The sequence below is a fragment of the Balaenoptera ricei genome, chromosome 3 (genome assembly GCF_028023285.1).
Source record: "Balaenoptera ricei isolate mBalRic1 chromosome 3, mBalRic1.hap2, whole genome shotgun sequence".
NCBI classification, from domain to species: Eukaryota; Metazoa; Chordata; class Mammalia; order Artiodactyla; family Balaenopteridae; genus Balaenoptera; species Balaenoptera ricei.
This window is the reverse complement of record NC_082641.1, coordinates 175,779,379-175,805,447: the sequence shown is the minus strand read 5'-3', so window position 1 is coordinate 175,805,447 and position 26,069 is coordinate 175,779,379. Positions and strand designations below refer to the sequence as shown.

The following is a 26,069-nucleotide window of genomic DNA, read 5'->3' as shown; positions in this document are numbered from 1 at the left end:
TCCTTAGTTGCGGCACATGGGCTCCTTAGTTGTGGCATGCGAACTCTTAGTTGCGGCATGCACGTGGGATCGAACCTGGGCCCCCTGAATTGGGAGCACAGAGTTTTAATCACTGCGCCACCAGGGAAGTCCCTCTCCACTTTCTTAATGCAAACTCTTTGCCTTAAAAGAAGGATCGGCCAGCGTGTCTTCTGTTTCTGTAAATACAATTATGTTGGTGTACAGCCACACCCATTTATTTATGTATTTTCTGTGGCCACTTTTGTGCCACACGGCAGAGCTGAGTAGTTGCAACAGAGACCATCTGGCCCACCAAGCCTAAAATACTTACTATCTCTCCGTTTATCGAAAAAGCTTGCAGACCCCTGTCTTAAATATTAAGTTTAAAAATCTGCACAAAATACAGAGTTAAACTACTGTTTTGGAGGGCTAAGAAAAGTATATCAGGCTGACCTGACCTAGAACAGTAAATCTGCCCTGCAAATTAACCCCCAATGCAACTGCTTTAAGGTGTTTAGAGTTCTGTACAAAGCTCTTGATTGGAGCACTGGGAAGGAAACTGGCCTACCAGATCGTGTGATGTGGGCATGCGTGAAGAGGGAAAACAGCTTACATGCCTACTAGGCTGTTTGCTAGGGTTAAACTGCCCAGGCTTAATGTCAGGTTGGTTTTGTTTTGTTTTGTTTTGTTTTTTGGCCGCTAGGCGGCTTGCAGGATCTTAGTTCCCAGACCAGGGATGGAACCTGGGCCCCCTGCAGTGGAAGCTAGGAGTCCTAACCACTGGACTGCCAGGGAATCCCCTCACCCCACCACCTTCTTTTCTCCTGTCAAATTGCTGCTTCTATTCTGGAAGACAAAAGCATTTCCATTTCCACAGTTTACAGCTTTGTTAATGTTGGGCAAAATCAGTATGTTATGCTTTCTGGGGTGATGGAAATATTTTATATCCTGATTGGGGTAGTGATTATAGGGGTGTATACACTGGTCAAAGCTCACCAACCCATACATTTCAAATGGTGCATTTTATGTGGAAAGTAAGTTATGTGACAGAATTATAAAATTAAACATCGTTTTTAAGAGAGATTCAAAGAAACGATTGCCTACATGAAAACTGTATTTAAAGATTTCTTTTTTGTTCATGGAAATAGGGTATATAAAAAGAACAAAGATATTTAACTATAAAATACTGTGATTCATCAACCAGCACACACTTCCATTTCCTGGAGTTCATCTACTGACTTTGAACATAAATTACGTGGTTAAAGATGTAAAGATTTTGAACTAACGTTGATTCACATTGTGTTCTCTTACTGTATTTTGGCTTTTCAAAGTACTGCCCGTTGAAAAGGAAAGTACTATGTTTACAAGTCTATTCAGAAATGTTCAACAAAATTTAGTAGAATTCTTAATAAACATTTATCTCTAGCATTCAAAAACATTAAGAATATATGTTTACAAAGAAAAATTACGTTTTTAATATATTAGCATTTAGAATGATAAAATGTGATAAAATTTGAAGTGCCTAGGAAGACATCTGACACTACATGTGCCAGACCTTCATAGGAAAATATATAAAACTTTACTAAAAGATACTAAAGAATGCCTCAATAAATGCAGATACTGAGTTCATGGCCTGAAAGATTTAATAACATAAAGATGTTGATTCCACCAGTACTGATTCAATGCAATTCCAGGCATGATACCAATGTGATTTTTTGTGAAATTCTCCAAGCTTATACGGAGACATAAAAGGCACAGAAGAGACATGCCACTCTTGAAGAAGAACAAGTTGTAGGAACCTGCCTCTCAGATATTAAAAAAAATTAGGCATAACGTTATTAAAGATGGTGCTATATTGATGCAGGACTAATAACCTGACCAGAACTCCATGAAAGGCCCAGAAACACAAAAACACACACGCAAACAACTTATGGGACCTGGCTTTCTGATTAGAGTTCTAGGAAAATCAGTTCTGCAGGGGAAAAATTAAATTGGGCCCCTCCTGACACCACATATAAAAACCAATAATGGATAGGAAAATATTTTAGAAGACCTTTTAGAAGGATATTTTAGAAACATTTTACAAGATGAGAGACCTGTAGTATTTACGAGTACAGGTTACTGTCCCAACACAATCAGCCAAAGACCACCAGGGACAAAACCTATAGTCTGACAAAGTCAGGTTTACCGGCTTGTTGCAACCAGGTAGACCACATACGTGAGGAACCTCGGGGTGTCCCACCAAACCAAGGAAGACACATGGATATTATAGGATTTGGGGGAAGGGGAGAGTTTGGGTGAAATTCAAATGAAGTAGCATCTTGACAGGCTTAAAAAGTAACGTGACACTGTGAGTTAAAATAGATCTAACAGAGATATCAGATGATATTTAGAACTAAACCAAAATTTTAAAAACCTTAGCTCGGGGCTTCCCTGGTGGCGCAGTGGTTAGGAGTCCGCCTGCCAATGCGGGGGACGCGGGTTCAATCCCTGGTCCGGGAGGATCCCACATGCCGCGGAGCAACTAAACCCGTGCCCCTAGACCCCGCGAGCCACGACTACTGAGCCCACGCGCCGCATCTGCTGAGGCCCGCGTGCTCTAGAGCCTGTGCTCGGCAACAAGAGAAGCCCGTGCACCGCAACGAGGAGTAGCCCCCGCTCGCCGCAACTAGAGAAAGCCCACGCACAGCAACGAGGACCCAACGCAGCCAAAATAATAAATAAATAAATTTAAAAAAAAAAACAAAAAAAACCTTAGCTCAAAACTCATGTAATATAGCCAAATGGGGTAGGTAGAGGGATATCTATGGCCTTAAATGCTTATATTCAAAAACACAGACTGAAAATTAATGAGCTAGATTTCCAACCTCAGGATAGGGCCCTGATAAAAGCAATCCCACTTTCTTCACATTTATACGGTTTCTCTGCCACTCTGAATTTCCTTGTGCAGTAGTTTAAGTCCCAGCAGAAGACTTCCCCATACTGAAGATATTCACAGAGTTGCTGTCATGTGAGATGGATGAGGCTTTCCCTGCTTGCACTCCTACACTTGTCTTTACTGTGCGTTCTCACATGTTTCCTATGTGATGAGTGACTACTGGAAAGTTCCCCACAGTCGTTGCACTGCTACATCTTCCCCCCTGTGTGTACCCTCTTGTGGGCAGTCGCTTTACAACTCCTATCGAAGGCTTTTCCGCAGTCACTGAATTGGCGGGGCTTCACCCCAGTATGGGTTCTCATGTGCACCGTCAGATGGAACTTCCTGCTAAAGGTTTTGCTGCAGTCACTGCACAGATGGCATTTCTCCCCGGTGTGTAGTCTCTTATGCATAGTCAGGTCACTGCTCCTGATGAAGGCCTTCCCACAGTCACTGCATTCATATGGTTTCTCCCAAGTGTGCATCCTCTTGTGTATGGCGAGGCTCGAGCCGGATCTCAAGAATTTCCCACACTGGGTACACTTACATGGTTTCTCTCCATTGTGAGTTTGCTCGTGTGTCCTAAGAGACGAGCAGCGACTGAAAGCTTTCCCACACTGAGAACATTCGTAGGGTTTCTCACCAGCGTGAGATCGCATGTGGATCCCAAGGGATGAAGGATAACTAAACGCTTTCCCATGTTCTTTACGTTCGCTGCGTTTCATTCCTGTGTAATTCCTCTTGGGCAAAATAAGGTCAGGATTCCTTCTGATGGCTTTTCCACACAGACTCTGTTCATGGGGTTTCTCTCCAGGTTGAGTTGATGCCTGTTGATTAAGGGATAAGTGGTAACTAAAGGTTTTCTCACTTTCATTGCACTCGTGGGAATTCTCTGCCATAGAAAGTGTGTACAGTAAAGAAAGCAGATTCCTACCTTAGAAGTTGCTACCACTTTCAGAGCACACAAATTGAGTAGAGGGAATACTCGACCACAAGGTTCCATCATGGCCACATTCATAAGGCTTCTTAGGTACAGAATTTTTTTTTCTGATAGTTGTTTAAAACAAAAACTGAATTCTGCGTCAATTCTAAGTCTTATTTATGGACCTGCTTACTTGTGGGACCTCTCCATGAATCAATATGGAAATCAGTTTAGAATGTTCCCCAAATTCATGACACCCCAAGACTCTCTCCTGAGACACGACTTCTCTTGGGTGAAGGCCACTGACTGGCCCCATGTCTTGCCAGGTTGTTGTGCTGTTCTATCTCATGGCAATTCCCTCCTGCAGAGAACCAGCAATGAGCCCTCATGAGCCTTACCGCTTTCCTGCTGGTAAATGGTTTTTCCCAAACTTTATTCTGCTTGGCAGTGGTCTCTTTGGTTTTAAGCTGAGAATTCTGGTCTGAAATGAATCGGAGGAAAAAACACTTAAGTTCTTGGAGAAATAAATGGTGAGATAAAGGTGATTTAAAACAACAAAAAAAAAGCCAGGTCCACATAGATTCTTTTCATATACTGACCCTAAACATGAGAAGGCAATGTGACGGGAAAGAATGCATCAGCAGTTAAAGACAGACTCCAAGGATTTCAGCAATGTGTAGAATTTGACAAGGATGTGAACAAGGGGTGGAAATGGCAAAGTGTCTGGCTAAGAAACAATTTTGTTAAAAATGAGACGGCTGCCAATAGTCTGAGAGAGGGCACTATATCATGCAAGCAAAGTGTGAAGACAGTGGGAAAATGGGCAAGTAGCACACCTGGAAATGTTCTGGAAAGAGGAAGCAGTACTCAGTACTCTGTAATGACCTATATGGGAAAAGAATCTAAAAAAGAGTGGATAGGGGTTTCCCTGGTGGCGCAGTGGTTGGGAGTCTGCCTGCCAATGCAGGGGACACGGGTTCGAGCCCTGGTCTGGGAAGATCCCACATGCCGCGGAGCGGCTGGGCCCGTGAGCCACAACTACTGAGCCTGCGCGTCTGGAGCTTGTGCTCCGCAACAAGAGAAGCCGCGACAGTGAGAGGCCCGCGCACTGCGATGAGGAGTGGACCCCGCTCGCCGCAACTGGAGAAAGCCCTCACACAGAAACGAAGACCCAACACAGCCAAAAATAAATTAATTAATTAAAAAAAAAGAGTGGATATATGTATATGTATAACTGATTCACTTTGCTGTACAACAGAAACCAACACAACATTGTAAATCAACTATACCCCAATAAAAATTAATTAAAAAAAAAAAAAGAAAGCAGAACAGAGCTTTTTCTAAAAGCAAACGTGGGAGAAACAAGGATTCACTGCACAGCACAGGGAACTATATTCAGCATCTTGTAATAACCTATAATGGAAAAGAATTGAAACACAAAAAAGAATATAGATATATACATATATGTATAACCAAATCACTTTGCTGTACACCTGAAACTAATACAATATTGTGAATCAACTATACTTTAATTTAAAAAAAACGTGGGAAGAAAGAAAAGAGAGAAGGAAAGGAGAGGAAGGGAAGCAGAAGCTTCGAGGGGAAACTAACCCCAAGTGGCCGGAGATAATTTCTTAGACAAAGATGACATTTGAGAAACTCCCTAAAAAGGGCTCCTCTTGCCCAGGGCTCACCTGCACAGGTGTCTTGGAGAACTCTCCTCTTCTTGGTCCTCAGCTCCTCCTGGGTGAGCAGGCTGGGTTTACGGAGATGATACCCTGGCACGTGGGGAAAGACACATGAGGTGGGGGCAGTGCAGGGATGAAAACAGGAGCTCCCCACCCCCCCCAGAGTAGGGCCGACACTTTCGGCAAATGGGCATGTGTGAACCCACGAGCAGTAACATGATGGTACCCAGGACCCCAAACTCTAAACTACCCATCATGCCCTACAGGGATCAGGGATCCTCAGACCCAACCTCAGAGACACACTTCAGGAGCATGGAAGCTTCCAATCATGAAGAAAACTAAGTCAGTGTAATGGATGAATCTTCACTCTCAAGAGGGAGACACTAGACTAGGGGCTGGTGACTGCAGCCCAGGGGTTAACCACCTGCTTCTGAAAGTCAAATTTTATTGGAACACACTCCGCAGATGGTACATTTGTTTATGTACCATCTGCGGTGGCTTCGGCACTGCAGCGGCAGCACTGAGAAGTTGCAAGAGACCCGAGGGTCCACTAAGCTGAAAATATTTCCTCTCTGGCCCCTTAAGGAAAAGTGTGCTCACCCCCACTCTACAACGTCACTGCTTTTTTTGGGGGCTGGGGGACCGTGTCATGAGGCTTCCAGGATCTTAGTTCCCCGACCAGGGATCGAACCCAGGCCCTTGGCAGTGAAAGCGCAGAGTCCTAACCACTGAACCACCAGGGAATTCCCTACAGTGTCACTTCTTAAGGGTGGGCCACATCTCCTTCTGTGTCACTCTCTTCCCAAGAGCAAGAACAGTTCCTGAAACATAGCAGGTGCTGGAGAAAGGTTTGCAGCAAAAACCAATGAATGAAGAGATGAGGCCGACCTCACTCACCCACGGAGGCCAGGTTCCTGTAGTTCTCCAGCATCACGTCTCGGTACAGGATTTTCTGAGCGGGGGCCAGCAGGGCCCACTCCTCCTGGGAGAAGTCCACCGCTACTTCCTGGAAGGTCACCGGGTCCTGAAACATCACACATTCGGGCTCAGCTAAGGCTCATCTCCAACAGTGTCCCAGGAGGGCAGGGCGTGAGGAGGACATTGCCTGGGGACTGACGCTTGGGAAGTTCAGACAGGAAGGCGAGCTCGCCCTCAGCAATCCCATCCAGCCCCATAGGTGTGTTAGTTCTTCAGTGAACAGTTGAACTTTCCAACTAGACTGTGAACCCATCCAGCCTGGGTCCCCTCACTCAGGCGCCACACAGCACTGAGCTCCCAGCGGCCTGGGAGGAATACTTAGTAAATGAATGAGTGATGGCCCCAAGAGTTCCTGAGACAAAGTGGTCTCATAGCCTTTCTTGGTTTTCTGTCACAGCCCACAAGTGAGTATACTGAAAAAAATTCATAAATACTGAGGCAATGAGAGCATTCTCTGGGAAGTCCCTTAGCCACAATTAGAGGAAGCATGGGGACAAGTCCCGGTGGGGTTTGAGGCTCCAGGCCACCCACACTCAGGGAAGGGAGATGCCACGTTGGACATAGGGGGATATCTGGTTACCTGTGACCAGGTGGTCGGCAGCTCTGGAGCCACCCCTTCCTCCTCCATGTTCCCCTCCTGGTGACAGGTGGGGTCTTGAGCAGGCACAGCTAGAGGACAAGAGAGGGGCCATGAGAGATGGGCCATGCCTAGATTCCACCCCGCACAAACCTGGATGCTGCTTCACAAGACCCTGCAAGAAGCAAAGCACAAGCCCACCCACCTGCAGGCAGATTTCCTGAAAGGCCAGGGAGGTCCTGTCTCTCTCACAATCGGAAAAGAGGCCTGTGGGCCTTGCTGCCCATGGGGAAGGCTAGTAAACTCCTGTGACTGTTGAGGGTACTCAAGCTTCAGAACAGTTTTGCAAGTCGTATAAGTCGAAAACAAGGAGGGGAATTCCCTGGTGGTCCTGTGGTTAGGACTCTGCGCTTTTACTGCCAAGGGCCCGGGTTCAACCCCTGGTCGGGGAACTAAGATACCACAAGCTGTGCAGCCTGGCAAAAAAAGACAGAAAGAAAGGGAGGAAGGGAGGAAGAAAGAGAGAGAAAGAGAGAGAGGAAGGGAGGGTGGGAGGGAGGGAGGAAACAAGGAATAATGCAATATTATCCCCCAAGTATCTCAAACCCTAAAAGGCACTGACCCTGACACAAGCAGACTCAGGGGCTCCTAGGACTCACTCCCACCTTGTCCTGGCCTTTGGAAGCCCTGGAGGAAGAGGGTCTCAGGAAAATAGTGGCCAGGGCATGATCTACCTCCAGGAGGGGGCTCAAGGGGGAAGAAGGCCCATGTGGGAGAGGGCAGACAGCAGAAGCAAGAAGAACTACAATTCTGCAGCCTGTGGAACAAAAACCACATTCACAGAAAGACAGACAAGATGAAAAGGCAGAGGGCTATGTACCAGATGAAGGAACAAGATAAAACCCCAGAAAAACTAAATGAAGTGGAGATAGGCAACCTCCCAGAAAAAGAATTCAGAATAATGATAGTGAAGATGATACAGGACCTCGGGAAAAGAATGGAGGCAAAGATTGAGAAGATGCAAGAAATGTTTAACAAAGACCTAGAAGAATTAAAGAACAAACAAACAGAGATGAACAATACAATAACTGAAATGAAAAATACACTAGAAGGAATCAATTGCAGAATAACTGAGGCAGAAGAACGGATAAGTGACCTGGAAGACAGAATGGTGGAATTCACTGCCATGGAACAGAATAAAGAAAAAAGAATGAAAAGAAATGAAGACAGCCTACGAGACCTCTGGGACAACATTAAACACAACAACATTCTCATTATAGGGGTCCCAGAGGGAGAAGAGAGAGAGAAAGGACCCGAGAAAATATTTGAAAAGAGTATAGTCGAAAACCTCCCTAACATGGGAAAGGAAATAGCCACCCAAGTCCAGGAAGCACAGAGAGTCCCAGGTAGAATAAACCCGAGGAGAAACACACCAAGACACATAGTAATAAAACTGACAAAAATTAAAGACAAAGAAAAATTATTGAAAGCAACAAGGGAAAAATGACAAATAACATACAAGGGAACTCCCATAAGGTTAACAGCTGATTTCTCAGCAGAAATTCTACAAGCAAGAAGGGAGTGGCATGATATATTTAAAGTGATGAAAAGGAAGAACCTACAACCAAGATTACTCTATCTACCCGGCAAGGATCTCATTCAGATTTTTTTTTAATTAATTTATTTATTTATGGCTGTATTGGGTCTTCGTTTCTGTGCGAGGGCTTTCTCTAGTTGCAGCAAGCGGGGGCCACTCTTCATCGCGGTGCGCGGGCCTCTCATTATCGTGGCCTCTCTTGCTGCGGAGCACAGGCTCCAGACGCGCAGGCTCAGTAATTGTGGCTCACGGGCCCAGCCGCTCCGCGGCATGTGGGATCCTCCCAGACCAGGGCTCGAACCCGTGTCCCCTGCATTAGCAGGCAGATTCTCAACCACTGCGCCACCAGGGAAGCCCTCGCATTCAGATTTGACAGAGAAATCAAAAGCTTTACAGACAAGCAAAAGCTAAGAGAATTCAGCATCACCAAACCAGCTCTACAACAAATGCTAAAGGAACTTCTCTAAGTGGGAAACACAAGAGAAGAAAAGGACCTACAAAAACAAACCCATAACAATGGTAATAGGAACATACATATTGATAATTGCCTTAAATGTGAATGGATTAAATGGTCCAACCAAAAGACACAGGCTCGCTGAATGGATACAAAAACAAGACCCATATATATGCTGTCTACAAGAGACCCACTTCAGACCTAGGGACACATCCAGACTGAAAGTGAGGGGATGGAAAAAGATAATCCATGCAGATGGAAATCAAAAGAAAACTGGAGTAGCAATACTCATATCAGATAAAATAGACTTTAAAATAAAGAATGTTAAGAGACAAGGAAGGACACTACATAATGATCAAGGGGTCAATCCAAGAAGAAGATGTAACAATTATAAATATATATGCACCCAACATAGGAGCACCTCAATACATAAGGCAACTGCTAACAGCTATAAAAGAGGAAATCGACAGTAACACAATAATAGTGGGGGACCTTAACACCTCACTTACACCAATGGACAGGTCATCCAAACAGAAAATTAACAAGGAAACACAAGCTTTAAATGACACAATAGACCAGATAGATTTAATTGATATTTATAGGACATTCCATCCAAAAACAGCAGATTACACTTTCTTCTCAAGTGCGCATGGAACATTCTCCAGGATAGATCACATCTTGGGTCACAAATCAAGCCTCAGTAAATTTAAGAAAATTGAAATCATATCAAGCATCTTTTCTGACCACAAGGCTATGAGATTAGAAATCAATTCCCGGGAAAAAAACGTATAAAACACCAACACATGAAGGCTAAACAAAACGTTACTAAATAACCAAGACATCACTGAAGAAATCAAAGAGGAAATCAAAAAATACCTAGAGACAAATGAAAACGAAAGGATGAATCCAAAACCTATGGGACACAGCAAAAGCAGTTCTAAGAGGGAAGTTTATAGCAATACAAGCCTACCTCAAGAAACAAGAAAAATCTCAAATAAACAATCTAACCTTACACCTAAAGGAACTAGAGAAAGAAGAACAAACAAAACCCAAACTTAGTAGAAGGAAAGAAATCATAAAGATCAGAGCAGAAATAAATAGAAACGAAAAAATAAAAAGAAGGCCCACGTGGGAGTGGGTAGAGCTTGCTGACTGGGGTGTCCGGGGAGGAAAGTGGGGGGGAAGGGGGGCAGAGGGACCAGAAACTGAGTCAAGATGAGGGCAAAGGAGCATATGGATTTACACCTCATGACTAGCTTATCGGAAGTTTTGCACGAAGAGTGTTCTGTTCCTATTTATATTTTTTTAAGATCATTTTGGCTGCTGTTCACAGGACAGAACTGGGGAGGGCAAGGATAGAAGCAGGCGGCTGGTGAAGGGCAGCGGCAGGGCCCAGGACACCTTGGAAGAGGCCAGGAGCAGCAGAGAGATTCTAAGTGATTAGTATGGTATACATATCAGAGGAAACATCAAAGGATTTGCTAGGGAATTAGACTGGGGTGGAAGGGGACATGGGGGAAACCCAAAGCCAATAACAGAAGGTAGAGAAACCATGGAGGATCACTGGATCCTTTATACTGACAATGTTGAACTTTTTTTTTTTTTTTTTGCGGGCGGAGAGGGCCACACCAAATGGCTTGCGGGATCTTAGTTCCCTGACCCGGGATTGAACCCAGGCCCATGGCAGTGAAAGTGCTGAGTTCTAACTACTGGATCACCAGGGAATTTCTGACAGTGTTGAACTTTATACCTGAGCCCTGTGGTCCTAGAAAACAGCAATGGGACTTCCCTGGTGGTCCAGTGGTTAAGACTCTATGTTCCCCATGCAGGGGGCATGGGTTCAATCCCTGGTCAGGGACCTAAGATCCCACATGTCACACAGCACAGCCAAAAAAATAAATTAAATAAATACACTTAAAAAAAAAAAAGAAGAAGAAGAAAAAGAAAACAGCAGTGGGTAAGAAATCCCCCCAACCCTTTGTGTCCTGCAATGAAACACCCTTCCCCACACAACTTAGGTAAGACCCAAGGATGACCCCTTTGTTTACCTATGACAAGACCAGGCAGAGACTGTCCAAATTCCCCATATCTGTCTCATGAATGAGTAGCTAAACCATCTGTCCCCGCCCCCCCAACAACCTGGACAAAACTTCACCAAAATTCAATCAGGCTTCTCCCCACCCACCCACCTCCCACCATGCCCCTGGGCCACTGAACTCTGGCCCACCCTTGAGCCTGGAAAACAGCTGTCCTTCCAGATCTCACTTCCCAGCCTTGTTTACTCTTTCTGATCAAAGAAAAGCCTGACCCTGGGGCGGGAGTGTTGGGTCATTAGCAAGTCTCTCCTTACAATACTAATAAACTGGGTAAATAATGGCCATTGCTTGAGAGGGAAAGATTAAGGAGGGGCAGGTTTGTTCAAGGTGAGGTGTGGCAGAGACAAAAATATATGTATTTTGTATAACCTGAAAATTAATAATGATGTATATATCATATATACTCTACACATATATATTTAACAAATAGCAAATATTTTCCCATCAAACTAAAAGGGGTACACGCCATGAAACCTCAGGCACTAGGGAACTCAGGAGCTCAGAGGGTGTGGTCATCTATCCCTCTGACCACCCTCTCCCCACTCCTTGGCAAAAGACGAGGGGGCTGCCAGCTGGAGGTTTCAGGAAGGAAAGGAAATTTCCTCGTGGAGCAGGGCCACTCCCATAAGGCACACTCCCTCAGAAAGAGGCTTGATAGAGCAGAGGCTTTTTTTGCAAGAAGGATATATCAAGGCCTATTCTTAGGCTCATGGGAACGAGGGGGATTGGGGGGAATAACTTCAAAATGTGGTGGACCAGCAGGCTGAGAGAGGGCTTCCAGGGATGTCTTATCTGGGCTCCAGGTTCGGGCAGCCATCTGCCCTCAGCACCCGGTAGACAAACTGTAGAGCCACAGGTGACAAAAGATGACCAGGGGCCCGTGGCAGCTGGGGCTGTGCTGGGGATATTTGGAATTTATGTGTATAAAATTTTTAAATATCCCTATGCCTTCAAACCAGCAACTTGTAGGACTGTAAACAAGAGGAACCCTGGCACCTGTGGCGATATAGACAGATGAAATAGATGTGTGTCTGTATTCAAGCTTGTTTACTACAAACTGTTTATAATGGGTAAAAACTAGAACCAACCAAAACATCCCGTTACAGTATAGCAAGGGGCTAAAGAATTATCAGATATTTGTATATGGGATATGATTACAGTGTTTAAAACAAAACCAAACAACTGACACAGATCTGAAGACAAAGTATAAATACATTTACATAATTTATAAAATAAATATGTGTATTGAAAATGACTGCGAGGTGAAGACTTTTTTTTTAATATAAATTTATTTATTTATTTTTGGCTGTGTTGGGTCTTCGTTGCTGCGTGCGGGCTTTCTTTAGTGGCGGCGAGCGGGGTCTACTCTTCCTTGCGGTGCACAGGCTCTAGGCGCTCGAGCTTCGGTAGTTGTGGCACGCAGGCTCAGTAGTTGTGGCTCATGGGCTCTAGAGCACAGGTTCAGTAGTTGTGGCGCACGGGCTCTAGAGCACAGGCTCAGTAGTTGTGGCACACGGGCTTAGTTGCTCAGCGGCATGTGGGATCTTCCCGGACCAGGGCTCGAACCTGGGTCCCCTACATTGGCAGGCAGATTCTTAACCACTGCGCCACCAGGGAAGCCCCGAGGCGAAGGCTTTGAATAAACATTTCTCCAAAGATAATATATAAATGGCCAATAAGCACACAAAAAGATGCTCAACATCAGTAATCATTAGGAAAATGCAAATCAGAACCATCATGAGATACCACTTCATACCCGTTAGGATGGCGTGAGGGAGGAAGGGAGGGAGGGAGGGAAAGAGGAAGGGGGAAAGAGGGAAAGAGAGAAAGGAGAAATGAAATAACAAGTGTTGGAGAGGAAGTGGAGAAACTGGAACCCTTGTGGGAATGTGAAATGATGCAGCCACTGTAGAAAAGTGTGGCGGTTCCTCAAAACCCTTAACCAGAGTTACCTTAACAGAGATCCAGCAATTCTATTTCTGGGTATACACACCCAAAAGAATTGAAAACAAAGCCGAACAGATATTTGCACACTAATATTCATAGCAGCATTATTCACAATAGATGAAAGATAGAAACAGCCCAAATGTCCATCAACATATGAATGGATAAACAAAATGTGTATACTTACAGTGGAATATTATTCACCCTTATAAAGGAATGAAATTCTGACACGTGCTACAACGTGGAAGAATTTTGAATACATTATGTTAAGTGAAATAAGCTGGACACAAAAGGACAAATGTTGTATGATTCCACTTATCTGAGGTATGTAGGTAACAGTCAACTTCATAGAGAAAGAAAGTAAAACAGAGGGTGCCAGGGACTGGGAGTTACGGTTCTGGGGAGTTATTGTTTAATGGGGACAGTTTCAGTTTGGGAAAATGAAAAAGTTCTGGAGATGGATGGCGGTGATGACCGCACAACAATGTATTATGTACTTAGTGCTACTGAAAAGTACCCTCAAAAAAGGTTAAAAGGTAAATTTTATGTTACATATAGTTTACTACAATTAAAAAAAAAAAACTGCAAAGACATACCTACATTGGTAACACTGGGGCCCTCTGGAGAAGAACATGACACTGTTTCATGTGCACTTGGCAGGGGAAACATGAAGGGAAATGTTGACATTTTTACTCTACAGTTTCCTGAATTATTTTAATGTTAAACAACATATCCACACATTACCTGTGTAACTGAGAAAAATTAAACTGTCAAGTACAAACAAAAATGATGTATGGGGACTTCCCTGGTGGTCCAGGGGTAAGACTCCATGCTCCCAATGCAGGGGGCCGGGGTTCGATCCCTAGTCTGGGAACTAGATCCTGCGTGCATGCCGCAACTAAGAGTCAGCATGCTGAAACTAAGAGTTCGCAGGCTGCAACTAAGAAGTCCACATGCTGCAACTAAGTCTGCATGCCGCAACTAAAGATCCCACGTGCCACAACTAAGACCCAGCGCAGCTAAAATCAATAAATATTTTTTAAAAAATGATGTATGTAGCTGAAGCATCACCCCTGCACATGGCTAATCTCATGGATCAAAGGGACTTTTGCTCTCTCACCTACATGCACACACCAAGTGACTTCCACTTGGAGCCTTGGCAACCAAAAGAAGAGCCTTTTTTAAAAAAAATTTATTTTATTGAAGTATAGTTGATTTACATTGTTGTGTTCATTTCTGCTGTACAGCAAAGTGATTCAGTTATACATGTACATATTCCTTTTTATATTCTTTTCCATTATGGTTTATCACAGGATATTGAATATAGTTCCCTGTGCTATACAGCAGGACCTTGTTGTTCATCCATTCTATATATACTAGTTTGCATCTGCTAACCCCAAACTCCCAATCCATCCCTCCCCCCTCCCCCTCCCCCTTGGCAACCACAAGCCTGTTCTCTATGTCTGTTTCTGTTTCGTAGATAGGTTCATCTGTGTCATATTTTAGATTCCACATATAAGTGATATCATATGGTATCTGTCTTTCTGGAAGAGCCTTTTAAATCAAACAACTATTTAGCTTCATGAAATGCATCCTTTTACATTATTTTATCGTTAGAAATAGTGTGAAGCAAACATTATTGTGCACTGTAAGGCAACATTATTGTAAGTTGCATGTAATGTGCCCAAGTTGTGGCCTGTAGCATGTCCCACCTGGAAGATTCCAATGTTTTCCAGACTGGTTCCTCTGCCCCCTTTTATCTCTATGTCTTAAGAGTTAACAGTGCTCCATGAAGTCGACAGAATTCTCTTGGGGAGGAAAAAGCCCACAGATCTGATTATGCCCCTTCCCTTAAGGACTTAAGAACTTCTAGAATACCTCCTCCAATCACAACAGGGAAGACCCTCCCACATCTGGCTCCAAGCAGCCTTCCACACACCTACCCAGCCCTCCCTGGCATGAATGCTTGCTGAAGAATGACTGGGGGGCAGACCAGGGTCCTTCTGGTCTCGGTGCTGGGTTTTGGGGGCAAAACTCTCTCCTGAGAATTTGCAAACACAAGTCCACTTCCCGTGGGTATCAGGCCAAATTCACAATACCTCTGTGGTCCAAAACATCTCCAGCAGGGAACTGGCATGAGCATATGAATGTTACTTTCGGAAAAATTCAGCTCCCACCAGGTCATAAAAGAGTCCTACCCATGGATTCCCCAAACCCACGCTGACACTGAAAAGTTCCATAAGTCAAGGATACACCAGATAATAATAAGGAGCCCATCTCATTCATGAGCATAAATGCAAACAGCAGAGAGAAGGTATCAGCACACTGAATGTACCTTAGTAAAATGTATAAATGAAAAATTTATAAATAAATGTAAAATATAAAGAATGTAAAATACATTTATAAATAATAAATAATACAAATAAAAAATGTATAGATAAAATGCGTAAATAAACGTAACATGTAAAAAAAGTTTAAAATGTATAAATGAAAATAAAAATAAAGGGAATTCTCTGGTGGTTCAGTGGTTAGGACTCTGCGCTTCCACTGCAGGGGGCATGGGTTCAATCCCTGGTCAGGGAACTAAGATCCCACAAGCCACGTGGTGTCAATAAATAAATAAATAAATAAATAAATAAATAAATAAAAAGATAATCTACCACGACCACAAAGGGATCCAAGTCAGGTTTAACATTTTAAAAAAAACCAATTCATGGAATTTACAACATTAATAGACTGAAGGAGAAAAACCATATGATCATCTCAATAGATTCAGAAAACATTTTTTTAATTAATTAATTAATTAATTAATTAAATTTTTGGCTGCGTTGGGTCTTTGTTGCTGCGCACGGGGCTTCTCTAGTTGTGGTGAGGGGGGGCTACTCTTTGTTGCGGTGCACAGACTTCTCATTGCTGTGGCTTCTTATTGCGGAGCACGGGCTCTAGGCACGCGGGCTTCGGTAGTTGTGGCGCATGGGTTTAGTTGCTCTGTGGCATGTGGGGTCTTCCCGGCCCAGGGCTCAAACCCATGTTGGCAGGCAGATTCTTAACCACTGCACCGCCAGGGAAGCCCCCAGTAAACATATTTGATAAAATCACTATCTATTCAATGACAAAAAAAGAAAAGTCAGGACCTCCCTGGTGGTCCAGTGGTTAAGATCCCTCGCTTCCACTGCAGGGTTCTATCCTAGTCGGGAAACTAAGATCCCACAGGCCAAGCAGAGCGCCAAAAAAAAAAAGTTAACAAATAAGAAAAGGGGAACTTCCCTGGCAGTCCAGTGGTTAAGACTCTGCGCTCCCAATGCAGGGGCCTGGGTTCCATCCCTGGTCAGGGAACTAGATCCCGCATGCTGCCAACTAAGAGCCCGTGTGCCGCAACTAAAAAAAAAAAGATCCCACATGCTGCAACAAAGATCTTGCACGCAGCAACGAAGATCCCACGTGCCACACCGAAGACCCGGCGCAGCCAAATAAATAAATATTTAAAAAAAAATTAAAAAGGAGGTAACAGGCTCATCGGAAAAGTTTTCTAAAAACCTACACCTTGAGCTCAATATCAAAAAAACAAACAACCCAATTAAAAAATGGGTGGAAGACCTAAATAGACATTTCACCAAAGAAAACATACAGATGGCCAAGAGGCACATGAAAAGATGCTCAACATCACTAATTATTAGAGAAATGCAAATCAAACTACAGTGAGGTATCACTGACTCAATAATCAGAATGGCATCATCAAAAAATCTGCAAACAATAAATGCTGGAGAGGGTGTGGAGAAAAGGGAACCCTCTTGCACTGTTGGTGGGAATGTAAATTGATACAGCTACTATGGAGAACAGTATGGAGGTTCCTTAAAAGACTAAAAATAGAACTACCATATGACCCAGCAATCCCACTACTGGGCATCTACCCTGAGATAACCATAATTCAGAAGGACACATGTACCCCAATGTTCATTGCAGCACTATTTACAATAGCCAGGACATGGAAACAACCTAAATGTCCAACAACAGATGAATGGATAAAGAAGATGTGGTACATATATAAAATAGAATATTAGCCATAAAAAGGAACGAAATTGGGTCATTTGTAGAGATGTGGATGGACCTAGAATCTGTCATACAGAGTGAAGTAAGCCAGAAAGAGAAAAACAAATATCATATATTAATGCATATATATGGAATCTAAAAAGAAGGGTACAGATGAACCTATATGCAGGGCAGGAATAGAGACACAGACATACAGAATGGACATGTGGACACAGCGGGGGAAGGGGAGGGTGGGACAAATTGGGAGATTAGGTTTGACATAAATACACTACCATGTGTAAAATAGATAGCTAGTGGGGACCTGCTCTATAGCACAGGGAGCTCAGCTCAGTGCTCTGTGACTACCTAGATGGGTGGGATGGGGAGTGGGGTGGGAGGGAGGTCCAAGAGGGAGGGGATATAGATATACATATAGCTGATTCCCTTTATTGTACAGCAGAAACTAACACATTATAAAGCAATTATACTTCAATAAAAAAAATTAAAAGGGCTTCCCTGGTGGCGCAGTGGTTAAGAATCCGCCTGCCAATGCAGGGGACACGGGTTCAATCTCTGGTCCGGGAAGATCCCACATGCCACGGAGCAACTAAGCCCGTGCGCCGCAACTACTGAGGCTGCGTGCTGCAGCTACTGAAGCCCACACACCTAGAGCCCCGTGCTCCGCAACAAGAGAAACCACTGCAATGAGAAGGCTGAGCACCACAAGGAAGAGTAGCCCCTGCTCGCTGCAACTATAGAAAGCCCGCGCACAGCTCAACGAAGACCCAATGCAGCCAAAAATAAATAAATAAAAAATAAATTATTTATTTAAATTAATAAATAAATAAAAATTTAAAAATAAAAAATAAATTATTTATATTATAGTTTATAGAAGTTATAATTTATATGATTTAAATTATATTATCAATCATGCTATTACTTAGCATCTTTAGTCCTATTATCAAGTATATTATTAATTATAGTTTATCATTTTGTATTATACAATATTATATTATTAATAATATAACAGTATTTCATATAATTATTAATAATATAAATGTAATTATGTTATAATTAATATATAATTCTATTTCAGTTATATAATTCCATCAGTTTATGTAATTTCAATTATATACAGTTCAAGGACATGAAAAAATAATGTCTGGTGATAGGAATCACAAAGTAGCAGCTCTTAGAGTTGGAGACTCTAAGGAAAGGGCACCCGGAACTTTCTGGGGTGATGGGAAACTCATATCCTTGATTGGGATGTTAGTTATTCAGATGTACATATTTGGCAAACCTCTTGAAATTGTTCACTTAAGATCTGTGTATTTCATTTTTGGTAAACTTTGCCTCAATTTTTAAAAGCCGTTTTTAAAATTTGGGGGAAAACAAACAAATAAAGAAAGAAATGGGCAGGGGTCCTCTAAAAAAATAATAATAAAATTAAATTTAAAAATTAAAAAATAAATAAAAACCTACACCTTCCAGAATGTGGTAACTGAACTGAGGTTACAAAAGAGAATGTTTTTAAGAGACACATGCTGAGATCTTTAGAGGTGAAGGGTTATTTCTGCAACTTACTCTCAAATGGTTCAAAAAATATAGTGTTGACAATTATTACATGTATAGAGAGAGAGAAAAAAAAATGTGGCAAAATGTTAACAAATGCTGAATCTAGACAAAGAGCAAATGAGATTTCACTGTCCTGTTCTTACAATTTTTTATTCTGTAAGCTTAATATGTTTTCCACATGAAAACAAAAAAAGGAGCCATAACTTACTGGTGAAAAGTTGAAAAATTTCCCTTTGAAGTCCGAAGAAAGACAAGGATGGCAGCTGTCACCACTTTATGTCATGATGGTACTGGAGGTCCCCATCAGGGCAGTAAAGCTGAAAAAGCAAAGAAAAGAATACTTTGAGGACTGGAAAGGGAAAAACACATCCATCATATTCACAGATGAATGCAGTATGCATAAAAAATCCAAAAGCATATACAGGTCAATTATCCCACTTAAATAGCTTTTTTTTTTTTAAATTAATTAATTTATTTATTTATGGCTGTGTTGGGTCTTCGTTTCTGGGCGAGGGCTTTCTCTAGTTGTAGCGAGCGGGGACCACTCTTCATCGCGGTGCGCGGGCCTCTCACTATCGCGGCCTCTCTTGTTGCGCAGCACAGGCTCCAGATGCGCAGGCTCAGTAGTTGTGGCTCACGGGCCCTGTTGCTCCGCGGCATGTGGGATCTTCCCAGACCAGTGCTCGAACCCGTGTCCCCTGCATCGGCAGGCAGATTCTCAACCACTGCGCCACCAGGGAAGCCCCTAAATAGCTTTTTTAATTTAAAAAATTTTTATAGGATACAAAACATACAAAAGTTACAAAAACCAATTGTAATGTTATATGTGACATTTTTAATAAGTATTTCAATGCCACTCACAAGTCTATCTTGTCCCCTGAAGTGGGCGCTGTGCCAGGTTCAAAGTGACCAACAGAGGTTTGTCCCTGTGTAAATAAATATGTAACTAAATAAAGTGGTGCCGGCAGAGGGAAGCCCACGTGCCCCAGGTGGGACTAGAGCGAGATGCCTGGGAGTCCGCAGGTGTGTGGGTGTCCTCCTAGCCACAGTGACAAGCAGCTGCCTCTGGAGTCCGCCAGCACAGCCCAGCTGTTGCCACTGGGGGGGCAGGGGGGGAATGGGCCCCGTGCCCCCAGTTCATTAGGCCCTCCTCCCGTGGAGACAGTGGAGGGGAACGTTTGTGGCACAGGTGATCATGCATACTCTCCTTGTTCAAATTCTGTACAATGAACACTCAAAACTTTCACAGACAGACACAAACACACAAACTCTATTTAGATCTATTACATACATAATATATATACATCCAAATATCTATCCATTTTGGATTGAAGATAAGAGCCATTTTTCACCTTTTCCCCATTAGAGGGAAGGAAACCTCATTGCTTCCATAGCACCCCAAAGCCATGCGCTACTCCAAAGGCTACTCCATCGGTATAAATGTTTGCAGTTTTGCCCTCAGATAAAGAACAAGCCAGAGCAAAAGCATATAATTCAGGCTGGTGGGCCAAAGTAGCCATAGATATAGGTGCTGTCTCAAGGATATCAAAAGGAGTTGCAATATTTACCCAGCACAATATTTACCATTTTCTCCCTTTAAATAAGAACCATGGGTAAACCTTGAAAAATCTGCATTGGTTGGAGGAGTCTCCTGTAAATTATTATGCAGAGTCAAAAGGTGATATGTCAGGGTTAGGCAGTTGTGAGGGATTTCGTCAGTGAAGGAGGGGAGAAGAGTAGCAGGGTTGAGGTGAGTACAATGTGAGAGTTATGTGAGGAGCAATTAGCAAAAGGATTTCATAAGAGGTGAGGCGGCTGATTGGAAAGTGCTGAGGTGTGACAAGAAATTAAGAGGGCTTTGACTGCATGGGGTACAAAGATGGTTAAAGGGGATCCCATGATCATCTCTTCAGTGGCTTTAGCCAGAAGGGCAGTGGCAGGAATGGCTCTCATGCAAGGGGACTAGCCCATGCCAGAGTCCAGCTGCTGGCTATAATACCCCATGGTCAGTGATGGTCCCCATTGTTTTGGGTGAGTACTCCAAGGGCATTCCCTTCCTTCTCACATACAAAGAGGAAAAAGGGAAGCTGATGATTAGGATGTCCAAGCTTTTCTTTAAGGCTTCAAAAGCTGGGTCGTCTTGATCTCCCCAGTTAATGGGGTCAGGTTTGCAGGTTTTCAATAAAGCGTTATAGGGGCTGAGCCATAAGAGAAATTTGGAATCCAAATTTCGACAGTAGCCGGCTGGCCCGAGAAAACCTCCTAACTGGCTCTTAGTCTTAGGTTTCGGGAAGTTCAGGATGCCACGAAGCCTATCTGCATCCAAATGTAGTCCTTCTTCCGAGATCGGGAGCCCTAAATATCAAACCTGAGTTTGAGCAAACTGCAATTTTTCTTTGGAGACTTTATATCCCTTTAAGGCCAAAAGTTTTAGCAGGTGGATGCTATTTTCCTGGGAGGAAGCCCTACTCTTGCCCGCCACCCAAGTTTGGCTCCCTAGAGGCTAAAGGAAACCACCTCATTTCTATTTCCTCCCAAAACACTGCTCTCAAAGGAACCAATGGCCAAACCTCAGTCATGGTCCAAAGGGACACTCCCCAAGATAACAATTTAGAAAAATTGACTAGAAATGCCCAACAACTGGCTCCAGAAAAGGAAAAAATATATATATATTGACCTAGTAACTGTTGGTTCAATAAAAGGAAAGAACTCCGGTTTGAGCCAAATAACTGGTCCTACTAGAAATTCTAAGATTCGCATTCCTGTCGTTTTGGTCCACTGACAAAATGAGAGCATTCAAGAACCATTATTGGTGGGGAAATAGTAAGAAGCCTACAAAGACCACCTACCTTGCGTGCCCCTCCTGTCCAAAGTACAATGCAGGGAAACCTGTTCACGCTGTTCCTGGACATTTTGAATTGCCTGATGGGTCATTTGAGGTTTAGCAAGTGGATTTCATGCAGCTGCCCCCATCTCACGGCTATAAATACGTTTTAGTCATGGTCTGTATGTTTTCTCACTGGACCAAAGCTTTCCCCTGTAGACAGGTCACTGCTGCTTCTGTGGCTAAAATTTTGTTGGAAAAGATTGTTCCAGGACTTCCCTGGTGGCGCAGTGGTTAAGAATCCGCCTGCCAATGCAGGGGACACGGGTTCGAACCCTGGTCTGGGAAGATCCCACACGCCACGGAGCAACTAAGCCCGTGCACCACAACTACTGAGCCTGCGCTCTAGAGCCCGCGAGCCACAACTACTGAAGCCTGCGCACCTAGAGCCTGTGCTCCGCAACAAGAGAAGCCACCGTAGTGAGATGTCCGCGCACCGCAACGAAGAGTAGCCCCTGCGCGCAGCAACGAAGACCCAACGCAGCCAAAAATAAATAAATTGATTAATTAAAGAAACATAAGAAATCAATTAATTAATTGATTAATTAAAGAAAAAAAGATTATCCCTCCCTGGGGAACCTCTCTCAAACTTCATAATAGTGATCAAGGAACCCAGCTCACTGGTCAGGCACTTTGGCAAGTCTATGCTGTTTGGCCAGTTTTACATTTTCACTGTGCTTACCATCCTCAAACCTCAGGGTTATTTAAACATAAGACCCTCCAAATACCCTGGCCCAAAGCACTGCCATTGGTCCTTCTAAATCTCAGATCCACCCCTAAGCTATCTGCTGGCGATGTAGAACTTCCACTCCCCCCCCCCAACCCCCGGCCTTTCCAAGCAGGAAATGACCTCCAGCCCGCAACACCTTCCCCTCCAACCTCCACGCCCCTTCCCTCCATCCCCAGGTGTCCCTGATCCCAGCCTGCAAGGTTTTCTGCCAACACCCTCTCTCGGAAAGCCTTCTGCGACAGCCTCTGAGCCACCTGACCTCCATCCAAAAATTTTCTCCTTTCCCTCCATGAGGGACCCAATTTGCATCATTAGGTATCATTAGGGAGAGTCCAGCCCCCAAGGAGAGGTGGACGGAGGCTGGAGCCCAGAGGAAAAGAAAGAAGGGATCCTGGCTCTCCTCAGGCCTGAGGGCCAAATTACGTTGGGTGGAGGTTCCCCACATCAGCAATGGAGAAGAATCTCACAGGACCAGTCCGTCTGGACAGGACCTCCTTTGGTGCGCTGGGTAGGGGCGGCCGCACTGGCTGGCTGAGTGTTCAGGAGAGGCCCTGGGGTGGCTGCAGGATGGACCACAGACCTTCTGGTCTTTTGTTTATAAACACACATGCTGGAGATATAACACTGATACATTTCCTGGGAGGAATCTTCATGGGGAACTTATTTTTCGTAGCTCGGCCATCAAATCTCTTTAATTCCTCCACTGGTTTTCTATGCAGTGCAATTTCAACAGCTGTCAGTTTTTCTCAATCTCCCTTGTAATTATGAGAACAGTACTGTATATTTTATTCATGTACGTGTTTGTTGCTTGGACTCCATCCACGATTCTAGCACAAGCACATAGTAAGTGTTCTTCTTCCTTTCGTAAATAAATGACTGAGTAAATGAAGGAGCGACCCAATCCTCTAATGCCACTTCCTACACTTCTTTCAAATCCTTTTGCTTCTTTTCCATCCCTAGACTTATTCTCTTGCCACCATGCCTTCGCTAGTGCTTCCTGAAGTCTATTCCCAATCCGGGAGCTAGAATGTTCTAGCTAAATCAGAAACGGAACCACATCACATCCCTGCTTCAAACTCTTCAATAAATTCCAATTTCCTTAAAGTCCCAACTAGTCCTGCTGTAAGCAGATAGGGTGGGGGCAAGGGGGTGTCCCCAGAGAGACAGAGAACCAGGAATGGCGTTCTTGACATAAGCTTGCCCTTGAACAGGTCTCAGTAATTAATGATCTTAAGGGAAGTGAGGGAATGCAAGAACAAAGGAAAGGTAGTCAAGAAATAATAGTTCAGCTATAAAACGGAGTCCTAGTTCCTCCTCAAGGGATATACATAACAATCACCTAGGTAACTACATGCTGAGACCTCAGACAGGTCGGAACCGAAGGAAAGTCGATGTTGACCTTTTCTGACCCCCGTGACTTCAATCAACTAAAGCTTGGATTCTGGCAACCTTTGATCCAATTCTATGCTGAATTCTCTTCTGCTCGAGCCCCTTCATGAGTATGCATGTACCCTTAGCTTAAAACTTCCCCAATTTTGCTGTTCAAGGAAACACTGCATTGAGAAAGATCGCAGTGTACTCCTTACTTCTTGCAAGTAATATATCCTTCCCTCTCTTGCTCTTTGTCTTGGTTGTGTCTTTTGGCTCGATACCCACCAAGAGGTGAACCCAGATTTCAGGTAATACTGCCTCCCTCTCTCATCATTCTCTACTTCCCAGGTCAGGTCTCTCTTTCCTCCATTCAGGCAACACACCAGGCTCTGTCCTGCTTCTGGGATTCTGCACTTTCTATGCGGAGGGGGAGGGGTAAGATGTGACAGGGTGAGAGAGTGGCATGGACATATATACACTACCAAATGTAAAATAGATAGCTAGTGGAAAGCAGCCGCATAGCACAGGGAGATCAGCTCGGTGCTTTGTGACCACCTAGAGGGGTGGGATAGGGAGGGTGGGAGGGAGGGAGACGCAAGAGGGAAGAGATATGGGAACATATGTATATGTATAACTGATTCACTTTGTTATAAAGCAGAAACTAACACACCATTGTAAACCAATTATACTCCAATAAAGATGTTATAAAAATAAATAAATAAATAAATCATTAAACATTAAAAAAAAAAAACCCCTCCTTCCACAGCCTCTGCCTAGCTCTGTCCTACTTACCTTTCAGTTCTTAAAGTTCTTCTGTTACAGGCCCCCAAGTCAGTTTTCAATGTTTCTGCTCTAAATAGCCTACTCTGTGGGGACAGCACCAGTGCATTTTTTATTGTCCCTGTGCCCACGCATCGATCTAGGTCTGGTTCATATCTGGCACCCAATGAGTTTTGCTGAGTGCCCTGGAAAATGTTCAGTTATAGCTAGATTGAGAAGGTGCACACATCCACTAGAGATACAATACAAACATTAACACAGGAATTAACTTAAATGCCTGTCCACAATATAAACCACCCGTGTTATTTCTGAAACTTTTAAGAAAAATTCTCATGAAAAAGGTAAGGTGTGAGAAACATTTTCAGAAACAAGGAGCCTATGTTGCTGAATTTCCTCCAGAGTTATTTTTCCTCCAATTTCTCACCCATGAGTTTTTAACTTCCCTGAAAAAACCCCACTTGGTCAAACCACATCTCGTTTAAGGTTAGTAAATTCGATTTTCTGCGACTAATATTAGGAAAGCTGCTTCCTCCCTTTTTCCGGAGAGTCCTTATGTTTTTAAGAAATGCAATCTCACGTATTTCACTTATACTTTGGATTCCTATCACGCTTTAACTACAAATATATGGCACCAAAATCCCTTTTAATAATATCAATATAAGAGATCCCTATATTTTTTAACTCTGCGGGGGTCACAGCCTCTGGAGGAGAGCTGGAGTTGACTTAAGAGCTGAATAATCTTATTTTAATTGTAAGACCTGTTATTTACGTTTTCACTTCTCCTCTTTCGTTTTATTTTCTTTATTACACTTGCTTATTTACACTCACCCTAGAATCCCGAAAGTATTTTCCCAAACGAATTTGTCAAACATAAATAACTGAAAAACAGTTTATCTTAAAACCTCACCTCAATGCCGCTCAAAAAAGCAAAAGTCACAGGTAAAATTCTCTTGTACAAGGAGGGCAGAAAAGGACCTCCTTGATTAAATCTCACCGGCACCTCTCACCCGAAAAACCGACGAAACGCCCAGGTTAAGAGAACGAAAGGACACGAGGACGGAAGGTCAACGCCATCTCGACTCCCAGTCGCTTGAAACCCCGCCTCCAGAGGTCCAGGGCCGCGCACTCGCTCAGACCCCGCCCCTTGGAGCTCCACGCCCCTCTCCCTCGCCTACGTACCGCCTCCCAGAGCCCGGTCTCCCCACCCTCTCCGGGACCCCGCCGTCCCGAGCTCCGTCTCCCCGCCCTTACCAAGACCCCGCCCCCGGAGCACCTTCTCCCAACCCTCGCCGAGACCCCGCCCCCCAAGAGGCGGGGCCGCACGCGGACCTGCTCGTCAGTGCCAGAGGCAGATTGCGAGGGAAACAGTGGCGCAGCTTTGGAAAAGATAGCAGCTCTGGGGGCGCCCTCTCCACTTTTTGGAAGGTGGAAGGCTCCAGGGCCCGACCTAGGAGCGCTTGAGGCAGCAGGAGCGGCGACCATTGCATTCGCCAGCCTCGAGGCCGAGAAGTCCTAGTATTCTCTCAC

At 44.0% G+C, this 26,069-nt stretch overlaps 1 protein-coding gene across 1 annotated transcript; it reads right to left on the bottom strand.

The window, feature by feature from the left end:
* Positions 1-1,464: 1,464 nt before the first annotated feature.
* LOC132363085 (zinc finger protein 558-like) lies at positions 1,465-25,619 on the bottom strand. Its single transcript, XM_059918482.1, has 7 exons — positions 25,450-25,619; positions 18,986-19,094; positions 7,086-7,174; positions 6,425-6,551; positions 5,534-5,617; positions 4,238-4,320; positions 1,465-3,744 (listed from the first exon to the last, which is right to left on the bottom strand). The coding sequence occupies exons 3-7, from the start codon at positions 7,131-7,133 to the stop codon at positions 3,127-3,129; spliced, it is 960 nt and encodes a 319-aa protein (XP_059774465.1). The 5' UTR covers positions 7,134-7,174; positions 18,986-19,094; positions 25,450-25,619; the 3' UTR covers positions 1,465-3,126.
* Positions 25,620-26,069: the final 450 nt, after the last annotated feature.